At 42.1% G+C, this 12,441-nt stretch overlaps 1 protein-coding gene across 6 annotated transcripts in view; it reads left to right on the top strand.

The window, feature by feature from the left end:
- LOC135219424 (uncharacterized) overlaps positions 1–12,441 on the top strand; it is a 913,425-nt gene that overhangs the window by 768,439 nt on the left and 132,545 nt on the right. For 4 of the 6 annotated variants that reach the window (XM_064256195.1, XM_064256198.1, XM_064256196.1 and 1 more), the window contains 2 exons: positions 2,208–2,322; positions 3,823–3,879. In XM_064256195.1, coding sequence (XP_064112265.1) covers positions 2,208–2,322; positions 3,823–3,879 — 172 coding nt within the window. The remainder of the gene's footprint in view (positions 1–2,207; positions 2,323–3,822; positions 3,880–12,441) is intronic. The other 2 variants (XM_064256199.1, XM_064256197.1) reach the window with 1 other exon arrangement.

Raw genomic sequence — 12,441 nt, 5'->3', positions numbered from 1 at the left:
TTTTTCTTATTATGATTGAGTAGTCCATTTGAAGGAGTGGCAGCAACTTGCTGAGGAGGATCCACCTTTGAGAGGCACTGCTCCGTGGTGTGACCTGGTTTGTTGCAATGCCCACACACAGGTTTCCAAGGAAGGTTATTGGGGCGTTGGGTAGGCTGAGAGGTGGCAACAGGATTGAGCGGGAGAGCAGGACATATTTTCTTTTTTAAGGAACTCTGCAATGGATGGTGGGTGTCATAGGCGTCTGCCCATTTACAGCACTCCAAAAAAGTCTTAGGGCCCTTGTCCACCAAGTGGGTGGCAAGATCGGGGGGGGGGGGGGGGTTGGGGGGGGGGGGGGGGGGGGGGGGGGGGTAGGAAAGGAAGTCTTCTATTTGAAAGATTTCTAAGACCTCCTCAAGAGATGTCGCATTGGAGGCCTTCGTCCACCTACGGAGTGCTGGTGTCTTCTTGGCTGCCCACTCTGTCCACGCTTGGTTAGCCTCCTTGTGCATAGTCCTCCATTTCTGCTTCCACCGGTCTGGGGTCAATTCGTAAGCCCCAAGGATTGCCTCTTGGATGAGGATGAGATCTTGTCGCTCATTCATGGGAAGGGCCTCGAATGCAGTCCACCCTTTGCCAGCGAGATGCTTGCCAAGGAGGAGGGCCACTTCCTAAGGGGATGGATTGAAGTTCTCGAACACCTGCTCGACATGATCGAGCCAGGTGTCGGGTTTGTTATCGTCCCAATCCCTAATGAGGCCACCCATGCTGAGGAGGTGAGAGGGCGCAGGAGGCGTGGGACTCGGGGGTGTCAGAGTGGCACTCTGGACTGCCATAGCCAGTTCATGTGCCCTTTCTTTCTCCCTTTCGGAGACATGGAATTTTCTTTCAGCCGCTTCTCTTTTTCCTTGCACTTCTCTTTTTTCTTGCGCTTCTCTTTCAGCCGCTTCTCTTCTTTCTTGCGCTTCTCTTTCAGCCGCTTCTCTTCTTTCTTGTGCTTCCCTCTCCTTCTCCCGTTCGGTTGCTCTCTCTTGGGCTGCTTTCTTCAGCTTATCATTCACCCAATTGATCAGCTTTGCGCCCTCCAGCCCCATATATATATATATATATATATATATATATATATATATATATATATATATATATATATATATAGATATATATATATATATATATATATATATATAGATAATATATATATATATATATATATATATATATATATATATATATATATATATATATATATATATATATATATATATATATATATATATATATATATATATATATAGATATATATATATATATATATATATATATATATATATATATATTATATATGTATATATATGTATATATATATATATATATATATATATATATATATATATATATATATATATATACATACATATATATAGTATATATGTGTGTAATATATATATATATAATTAATAATAATAATACAGGATATATATAATCTATATAATAATAATAATAATAATACAGGCAGACCCCAGTTATCAGTGGGGGTTCCATTCTTGGTGGGATGATAAACAAAAATTGCCATTAACCAAAACTCGGCGATTTTCGGCGATTTATGGCACTTAACTGGCTAATGGCACCTCTGTAAGGTATGATATGGCACCTTAAATTGCCGATTTAAGGCACTCAACAAATGCCACAAACCAATCGCCATTAACCGAGTCCGCCCACATACATCTATATATATATAGATAATATATATATATATATTAATATATATATATGTATATATATATATATTATATAGATATATATATATATAAATATGTATATATATATATATATTATATATATATATATAAAATACACTTATATATCAGTATGATATAAAAATTCACTGTATGTATTTGGGAAGTAATTTGCACTGTTTATGGAAAGTTCACCCTCTCAGCCTGAGATTGAACCCCAGTTAGGGTTGGTGCCTTGGTTAACTCAATCACCCCTCTAGCAAGCTGGAGTTTTTGTCCACAGTGTTCCTTTATAGGTGATAAGTGAAAGCTAGCATGCTCTATTCAGGCTTTCTGTAAGACAAGGTTGTAGGATTGAGGTCTTTGTTATGAAATAGGGAAATTATGTGAAAGTTAACATATTTTTCTTCTAAAGCTTACTAAAACTTTTGAATAAAGTTCTTTCTTATGTTGCTATTATTCTCTATTAATTTTTATTTATGCATTCAGACACTCTCAAGCCATTCATCCAGTGTCCTAGTGATGTCACAGTGGAGTTAGCACCCCACCAGAGTACGTCATATGTTCGTTTACCACAACCAAAAGCCAATGTTGATTGGTACAGGTTAGTGTATTTTGATTATGAATTTTTAGCATGGTAGACTCCTGCAAGTAGTTGTTGAAAATGCTGGGGTTAGTTATAGAAGTGGGTTGTTGCTAAAAGAACAAAGTAGTGAAGTTGGAATGTATTCTTATGTACAATAATACAGCAGTAATATGTTTTACCTTAAGTGCTCAAGGATGGATTGATTATTTTCATTTTTTAAGTTTTATTTTCCTTTTTTTCTGTAATAGAAATATTTTGACATCATGGTGCTGTACATGTCATTTACTGAATTTTTGTTACAGTAAAGTATTACAGTTTCTTTGATACTAGTGATTGAGGGATATTAGGGTTTGTGTGACTAGCTTTTTACTAGTGGGAAATTTATGTGCAATACTACATACCACACTGTTGAGTTTTACTGGAAGCTTCAATACAAATTGATATGTTTCTTTTGTAAAATTCTATCATAAATGGTTTATGTCCATCATCATAAATTTTAAATGTTGAACAGTATAGAATGTCAAGCTGATTTATTTTGTGCGGCAAGCAAATTCAGTTTTTAGAAATGACAACTTTTCCTATTTTTTTGAATTTGCAAGAACATTACGGTTTATTAGCCTTAGTAACATTTTTGCAGTATTCCATCACTGTGAATTACCTAGTACTACTTAGAATTTAGCTGTACCATAATATTTTATGATTCGAGTCTTGATAGCTTTTAGTTTAGTGCTTGGTGGTTTTGCCTTATATTAGAAAAATCAGTATCAAAAGCACAAGTCTCACATTGCTCTAAGTAAAGTAAGTTTTTTCTAATAGGGTGCCACAAGGTCCTGTGTAATTTATAATGAATACATCTTTATTTAAGCTTTTTCGATTTTAGTTCATTTTTGCTTCAAGAAGAGTTCAGTATTTCCATTCATTGTTACCTTTCCATTCCTATGCAACCAGAGTACTAGCACATAATTCACCTATATTTTTAGTACAAGCAATCCACTGCTTACAGTTACCATAATTTCTTCATATTGTAGATACTAAGCTAGAAAAAAAACTGACACTACCAAAATTATTACAACTAACTGTCCAATTGTTCTATTATTTATATTGCAGACTTTCACAAAAATATATTTACACCTAATATAAGACATGAGCCTGTTTGTACAGATAACGTATTTTCATCAACACTCGCCTTATTAAAGTATGTATTAATTGCAGAAAAACGGTACATTGTATGACAGTATTCTAGATGCATTACTGTATTAGCAGTGATGGATGGTAGTTAAGTAGTAGTATGGTTACCAGATATATCATGCATGCATTTAATCATATCAAGGTTCATCTCTTAGGGTCAGTATTTTTATGCTGTATGAACTATGTGCAGGGCACATTAGATGAATAACCATTAGGTGCCCTGCATTTTAGTTTAAAATTTAAAGCATTAGCCTCGGTTAAAAGAATAATTTGATGAACTTTGGCACCTTCAACTTCCTTCATGAAATTCTGACGAAGGTAGTTTTGTAGATATGTCTCGAGGGGACCACTGAGGAGAAAACTAGCTGTGGATGCTGAAGACCAAAGGTAAAGGAGAATAGTTCCTGAATATTCACCGCCAACCTTTACCATGCTTCACTTCAAGCTTTGTGTTTTCAAAATTTAATTCAGTATTGCTGTTGCATGTCTAGTCATTACATTCCCTGCCTGTTTTACTGTTTTCTCCTATATGCTTCAGTGCCTGCTTTTTTTTTCAACCATTTGTTGTAATATGCAATATTTAAATATCACAAGGAAATTCCCTTCTTCCCTATTTAAAAATCAGTTTTAATAGTATGAGTGACTTGAGTGATATTGTACATATATTAAATGATGCACATTAATTCGGGTATTTTATGTTTAGTATTTTTAATACTTCTTTTATTTTTTTCTGAAAATGCTCTGAATTAAATAGTGTCACAGAGGATTTTATATTCAATGTTGAGACGGACAGAGAAAATTAGTAGGAAAGAGACATCCAGATAGATGTGTTATTCCCTATAAGCTTACGGTATTATGAATAGATATTTATGATAATTATTATTGTAAACAAATCATCATTAGAAGCAATTAATCATATTTATATCCTATACAAATGGGGATTTTATGCTTCCTGTGCACAGTTAGGCAATTTATTTTAAAACCATGAAATTTTGCAGTTGTTCTCTCTCTCTCTCTTTTGCACAACTATATGCCAATTTTAAAAATATTGCAACTCAGTTTGTATTAATTTTAATTTTGCACAGAACAATTTTTGAATGTTAAAAGATGCATTCAGTACCAATTAAGATTTCAAAAAAATATGTTTTTGAGTTATCATACCAAGAAACAAAAAATTTCTCTTCAGTATTGTGGTGGAATTGCCAAGGAGTCAGGGTCAAATTTCCTCTTCTAATTGTTTCCCTGAAAGAAACCTTGCAGAATATTATCACTACATGCCTGAAAGAGTATGTTAATTACAGAAGTCTTGTGTATGTTCTTCATGGTATACTTCACATATTTCTTTGAATTTATACATTACCCTTGTAGCTGTAGAAGTTAAAATTGTTCTGCATCTGAAACAGACAGTATCTCCTCCATATTTATTACCAGATGAAAAAGGGATTTTGACGAAGGAAAAATCTATTTCTGGGCAAGGGTTCGTGTTGCCCAGTGAAATAATCCCTTAAGTTCATTATTTCTGGGTAAATGATACTAACATTACCAGAGAAAAAATAAAAATAGGGGGATGTCAAAGTAACTGACTCGCTCACCCTAAATAAAAAGAGGGTGTCGAGTCGGTATGGTGCTGGGGCGAGTGAGACCACTACCACGAACCTCTTGTCATTTAGAATTCTCCTCCATCAAAATCCCCCTCCCTGGGAGAGCTGACACACGGCCGGCGCCAGCAACTACTACTACACATCCTACCATGCCGACCGCAGCGCCTCTCGTGGCCATCCTTGAAGTTAGATGCCAACCTTGGGCGCAAGGGTGGGAGAACAGGGTGGGATTTACACCTATAATACACCGGGGTTTCAGGAGGAGTACGACACACCGGAGAACGAGAGAGGATTACCCTAATAAACTAAGACTAAACAAAATAAATAAAAACTGGAGCGTGTAGCTCCGCTGTAGAACCCCTACGTCAACCGCCGGAATGCTCGGATAGCAAGCGGGCGCTCCGTCAGAAAACGAAAGGGATTACTGTTACAGATATGGGGAAAACATGTAGGACCAACCGAATTCCCCCCTTCCCTTACATAGCTGGCGGAGTCAGCTATACAACTAGAGGTAAGAAGGAAAGGGAGGGGAACCGGAGAGCAAAACAGGAAGCCGGAGAAGGACCGATGCGAACAGGTGGGGTGGCCAACCCCACCCAAACACATCGGGACCTCCCCGAAGCTCAAAGTAAACGAGACTGGTCCGACAGGACCCCCCGTAAGTCCAAAACTCCCGTATCCTCCCTGATAGGGAGGAAGAGGGGAGGGGTGCCCGGATGGTCACCATGGCGACCGTGAGCGAGCGAGGGCTAACCCTCCCTCCGCGTGGGAGGAAGGGAAGGGGGGACAGGGACTAGGGCGATCAGTGGCTCGACGCGAGCACAGGTGGACCACGAGGCGATAATGCAACAAAACATAGCCTAGGTCAAGCTGACCACGTGAGCGCGAGTGGACCACAAGGCGATAATGCAACAAAACTAGCCTAGGCCAAACTGATCGCCCTAACATGCAATCCATAAATAAATACATCGTAATAAAGAAAGAGAAAGGAAATCACTAGTGGGAGAGAAAGAAGGACGTCCAGGAGAAGTAAGCTAGTTTCCCCGAGAGAAAACAAGCGAACTACTCAAGAGCTGGCCCCTGCCGACATGGATAGGAGGGCGATGGCCAGGATGGCTGGACTAAAGAATAACATAGCAGTGTATTCATAATCACCCACACGCCTAAACACCTAGACAAAGGGACATGCATGCATGAACACTAATCTAAGGCACAGGCAAAGGATTTCCGAATAGTACGATGTAAAGCAATAGAATAAGCGGGAATTTCTGTACCATGTGAAAAATAATTCATATAAGAGTAATACACACGGAATAGATACCACAGTATGGGAGACCGAAGTGGCTAACCGAACATGAGGCGAGCCGGCAAGGCAAGCCATGCGCCAGACCAGGAGACTATTATCGGACCTAAAAAACGGTAAAAATAGTTCCTGGCTGACAAAAAACTAGTGTAAAACCTTTCGGGGTACATAACTTAACTGCGGCGATAGCTTGCAGTTCCATCTTGGGCATAAATCCAAAGGAAAAGGCACAAAATCACAGAGCAAAGATAAGCACGTGCGGCCAGAAGTTTGCTAACGAAAAGGATGGCCACCAGGAGCGCTGCGGTTGGCGTCGTAGGTAGTGTAGTAGTAGTTGACGGCGCCGGCCGTGTATCAGCTCTCTCAGGAGGGGGATTTCGATGTGGGAAAGTTCTAAATGGCAAGAGGTTCGTGGTAGTGGTCTCACTCGCCCCAGCTACATACCGACACCCTCTTTTTATTTAGGGTGAGCGAGTCAGTTATTCTGACATCCCCCTATTTTTATTTTTTCTCTGGTAATGTTAGTATTATTTACCTAGAAATAATGAACTTGAGGGATTATTTCACTGGGCGACACAAACCCTTGCCCAGAAATAGATTTTTCCTTCGTCAAAATCCCTTTTCTTGGCTCAGTTCGTGTCGCTTCGTGAAATAGTACCAGAGAATTAGCACAAGGTTGGAAATTAAAATGAGGTCTCAATAAAACGAAAGAAAGAAAATAAATGAATATAATCTTGTTGAAAAAATTTTACAAGTTATCATGACTAAGGTTAACTTAACCTAATACCACAAATGTCAGCTTAAGACATATAATTGGACTTTAATTAAACTTAAACTAACTTATGATAACTTAGAACTAGATTTTATGAAACAATATGATTGAATATCGTAACATACATATAAGTGTGTTTCCCTAGCAAAAAAATAAGGGAAAACAACACTAAATGGTTACAGTCAGTAATCAATATTTACAATTGTGAGTGCCCCTAGCAAAAAAATAAGGGGCACATCACCATAAGTAGCCTTTTTAGGCAGCTAAGGCTGAAGGACCCAATTGAACATGACGGTAAGGTTAGGTGAATTGTTAGTGAGGCAGGTACAAAGGAGATCTGGATCTTCGATTACAACTACTGAACAGTGTCAGGAGAAACTATGTTTCCCGCTGCCACTGCCGGAAATTTAAGAGATTCCAAGGATTTTAAGAAGTGCCGTTTAAAAACTGTCGGCGATTTCCAGCCTGTATACTTCTTCAATTCATCGAAATTCATATGTTGGAAGTAATTGATAGAGGTGGCTACTGCCCTGATGTCATGGGCTTTAGGGAATGAGTCAGGGTTAGCCTGTTTGATAAAATAGAGGATTTGTTGTCTAATCCCTTTTATTGAAATAGTGCTACCTTTTTCCCTCATAAAGAGGGGGCCTGAGGATCTAGATGATGTCCTGGACAAATAGGCTCGTAAGGTCGTCACCGGACAAAGAGAAGGGTCTTGTGGAAGAGGGAGTACCTTCCAAGGGGCCCATCTTATTAAGGGGTCCTCATTCTTGGCCAGAAATCTACGATCTGGAGATAGTAAGACTTCTCCTGAGGGGAGGAATTCCACATGTTCAGCATCTCTGGAAAGGGCCGACAGTTCTGATATTCTGGCTCCTGAGGCCAAACTTAGTAAGAATAATGTTTTTCTTAATAGCATTAGTTACATGAAACGTTGTCAGTGTCTGAAGGCCAGTTGAGAACCTATTCAAGAAACCATGAAACTGAGCTAGGCCTTTCTGAAGGTCTGAGCCTAGCACAGGCTTTAGGAATAGACGTAAAGTAGGAGTCTGATAAGTCTATCTTAAAGCCAAACTGGAAGATTTTCTTTAAAGCTGACTTATTAGTGGTAATAGTACTAGCTGCTAGACCTTTTTCAAACAGGGATCTGAAAAAGGATATAGCTAAATTAACTGTCATGGTTCGGGTGTTTGTTTCCTTCAGGAAATTTGCCAATTTCTTTACAGCAGCATCGTACTGACGTAAAGTTGATTCCCTCTTATCCGATTCTAAGAAAAGGATATTCTGGGGATCGATATTTGCATCTTTCTTAGCCGCAAACTTCATGAAGTCCATAAAGTTAGGGTTTTGAGAATTCCTGAGGAAGTGAACACAGTCCTCATTTGTACTGACTGAGATAGCTTGGGATTGGGAATCCGTCGAGGTCAGAGACCCAATTCCAGGAGGAGAGGATACCAGTTGCTCTTGGGCCAATCCGGGGCTACTAGAGCTATTTGTCCCTTGAATGTCCTGAGTTTGCCCAGGACTTTCAATAGAAGATTCACTGGAGGAAAGATGTAAATCTTCCTGCACTGATTCCAATCTATGGACATGGCGTCTATGGCATAAGCCAGAGGGTCCAGGTTGGGGGCCACATAGCAAGGGAGCTTGTGGTTCGCTTGAGATGTGAAAAGATCCACCTGGAGACCTGGGACCCTTTGGCATATCCACTGGAATGAGCGCTTGTCCAGGGACCACTCCGATTCTAGAGGAACTGATCGAGACAGGGCGTCTACTATCACGTTCCTTACTCCCGCCAGATGGGTGGAGGATAGATGCCATTTGTACTTGGTTGCTAGAGAGAAAATGGCTATCATGACATGGTTCACATGTTTTGACTTGGATCCTCCTCTGTTGATGCAGTGTACCACTACTGCGCTGTCCAAAACCAGCTTTATATGGGAATTCTTGGCTGGTAGAAGCCTCTTCAGAGTGAGGAATACTGCCATGGCTTCCAATACATTTATGTGAAGCTGGCGGAACTGAGGCAACCAAGTCCCTTGAACTTTCTTAAATTGGGAGTATCCTCCCCACCCGCTTAGAGAGGCGTCCATATGGATAACCAACGCCGGAGGAGGGAACTGGAGAGGAACTGATTTGGACAGATTCTTGGCCTCCGCCCAGGGGCGGAGATGTTTGCAAAGAACCGGCGGAATTACTGACAACTTGTCTCGAGATTTGACATTTGCTCTTGAGCGCCAAACTCGGTTTATATCCTTCAATTTTGCTTTCAACAGAACGTCTGTGACTGATGCAAACTGAAGGGAACCTAGGATCCTTTCCTGGTTTCTCCTTGACGTCTGTTTGCATTTGAGGAATTGTCTTATTAACTTGGATATTTCTTTCCTTTTGGCCAACGGATTGACAGAGTGTGGGAGTTCAGGTCCCACTGAATGCCGAGCCACTGGAAACGAGACTCCGGCGTTAGCCTGGATTTGGTCTTGTTTATTTGGAAGCCTAGATGTTCCAGAAATTAAATTACTTTGTCTGTGGCTTTGAGGCATTCCTTGACGGTTGTTGTCCAAATGAGCCAATCGTCCAGGTACGCTACTACCATTATCCCTTGTGACCTCAGTTGTTGGACCACTGATTCCGCTATTTTCGTGAACACCCTGGGGGCTACGTTCAGCTCGAAGGGCATCACTTTGAAAGAGAATGCCTGGTCTCCTAGCTTGAAGCCTAGGTATGGGCGGAAGTGTCTCGCAACTGGGATATGATAGTATGCGTCTGTAAGATCGATAGAGGTGGTGACGGCCCCACAGGGAAGTAAGGTCCGCACCTGTGAAATAGTCAGCATTTTGAACTTGTCGCAACGAATGAATAAGTTTAGACGGGACAAGTCTAAGATTATTCTTCGTTTTTTTAGTCTTTCTTTGGCACGCTGAACAAGCATCCTTGAAACTTTAAATGTTTGACTCTTGATACTACCCCTTTCTGAAGGAGCTCTTGCGCATACTCTATCAATTCCTTCGCTGGAACTTGAAGGAATGTTTTGGATGGAGGAGGACCTTTGATCCAACTCCATCCCAGCCCTTTGGGCACAATACTTTGTGCCCAATTGCTGAATCCCCACCTGTGTCGGAAGAGGAACAGCCTCCCTCCTACCTGAGGGTTCTCACTGGGACTGTGCAGGACGTGCTCTGTGCCCTCCACGGAAGTGTCTCCCCCTGTTGGGTGCCCTTCCACCACCCCTCTGTCGAAATGCACCCCTAGCTCTGCTTCCCCTTGCAAACCTATTGATGGCTTGAAACGCCTGGCTTTCAAATACTGGATTGAAAGCTGGGGAAACAGTGTAGGAGGTCGAGGGCTGGTTTTGAGGCGTCAACAGGAGGATGGGCTGGTTCTGGGTCTTGGAAGTCGACGGTTGCACTGGTTGTGAAACCGGGACTGCCTGAACGAATTGTTGCTGCTGCTGTGCCTGGAAGTTTGGGAACTTCCTGGGCTTCTTCAATTTCTTAGAACCAGAGGGGTGCTTTTTCTGGCTTCCTTCCTGCTAGAAAGACCCCAGCGGACCCTAAGGCTCTGGTTGAGCCTGGTTGCTTCATGATGAACCTCATTTACAGCAGCTGCAGGGAAGAGGTCTGCTCCCCAGATCGAAGACGATAGCAACTTATTCGGTTCATGTCTTATAGTCGCTTCCTGCAGGACATGTTTCCTGCAGTTTCGTCTTGCCACTACAAAGTCATACAGATCCGACTGTACGGTTTGCGTCTGTGCCTTAGCCAGGAGCTTAAACAGAGGCTCCGTACCATATGGTCATGGTGCAACCTCTGTCATCACTAAAGGTGTTAAATGTCCTTCTAACCTGATCCTTGCGTCGAATTTCGCTTGGATCAAGTTGTCCAGCAGTCTCGGGAGTCTCTCCCCGAACTGTTCAATAGCACAGTCCGGTTTGAGTTTCCCAACTGTAAAAGATGCCGGAAGGTCAGCCCAGAGGTCCTCAGAAGCTGGGAAGAGTGGGGACGTCGGGTCCGACTCTCTCAGTTGAGGGAGAGGCTCCTTTTTCATAGCAGCCTGGATGGTAACTTCCGCAATTTTTGTGGTGAAGGGGAGTGGTGCTTCCTCCTCCATCACAAAGATTGTGAATGGGCTCTTGAATGCCTAAAGCCTAGTATTGGTGCAGTCCCAATCTTCCAGGCACCTCACCCATTCTCTCTGAGCCTGTTCCCAACTGTAAATTACAGTTTCTTTCGGGATCTTATCTTCTCTATTTAGGGCTGCCTCCGTCAATCTAGCATACCCCATGAAAGGTGGTTGAAGATCGGCGGGGTGGAACTCGAAGTCCTCGATACGACAAGTTCCACAGTCCGGGATTGAGATCATTCTGTCCTTGAAGGGTGCGAAGGCTGCTACCCTCCAAGAATTACTCATAGTGAATGCGGGGAGAGTCATAACTGGGCATTGGAGTCACTCCGGCGCCTGCCAGAGGAAGAACTGCTGGGGGATTCTGGCTAAGACCCGCCAACAAGTTCTCCTGGTTCGTCAGCCGATCCGAGATGTTCTGGATCGACTGACCGGACTGCGCAAACAAGGTGGAGATTTGGGCAAGCATCTGATTAAGCCTATCGTTCACTATTGTACCTACCATGTTCCCCACCTGTTGCATGACCCCTGCTGTAAAGGAGTTGGGATCGAAGGGGCCAGAGGTACTGGTCGCAGCAGGGGTCTCCGGACGCTTTCCGGTGGATGTAGACGGTACTGGCTCAGCGGGAGCGCTGACCTTCTCTTTAGAGGACTTGCCCCTAGACCCTTTGGAGTGCGAAGAAGAAAATGTCTTCGCTTTCTGCTCCTTTGGCACTCGGGATGGTGAAGCCGGAGTATTCCGAGAGCTGAGGCCGAAGTCTTCTTAGAGACGACCTCTCAGGGTTTTTTGCTCACGTTGTCCTTTCACCTTAGAACAACCGAGCAGCAGACCGTCCAGCCGGATTTACGATGCAGAAAAACCTTGGAAGGAAGCAGAAGGAGGGACAGGAGATGAAGATCCAGACGCGCCCAAGGGAAGCCCTTGACCGCCCAACAAACCTACCTCAACCATCAACTCACCTTCCCCTACCGTCATAGGGTCTACGTTAAGGGTCATTGTAGTCCTTACAACGAAGCCCCGAAGATATAATATTAAAACTTACGATTCTAGATGATTATAAACAATCTTAAACTAAATTATCTGACAGTATATACCAAGAAAGAGATGCTACCTACGCCAGTATATACTTACTCCGCTAGAAAACTGTTCC

The sequence above is a fragment of the Macrobrachium nipponense genome, chromosome 1, assembly GCF_015104395.2.
Source record: "Macrobrachium nipponense isolate FS-2020 chromosome 1, ASM1510439v2, whole genome shotgun sequence".
NCBI lineage: Eukaryota > Metazoa > Arthropoda > Malacostraca > Decapoda > Palaemonidae > Macrobrachium > Macrobrachium nipponense.
The sequence above is the reverse complement of the archived record's forward strand: the minus strand, read 5'-3'. Positions and strand labels throughout refer to the sequence as shown.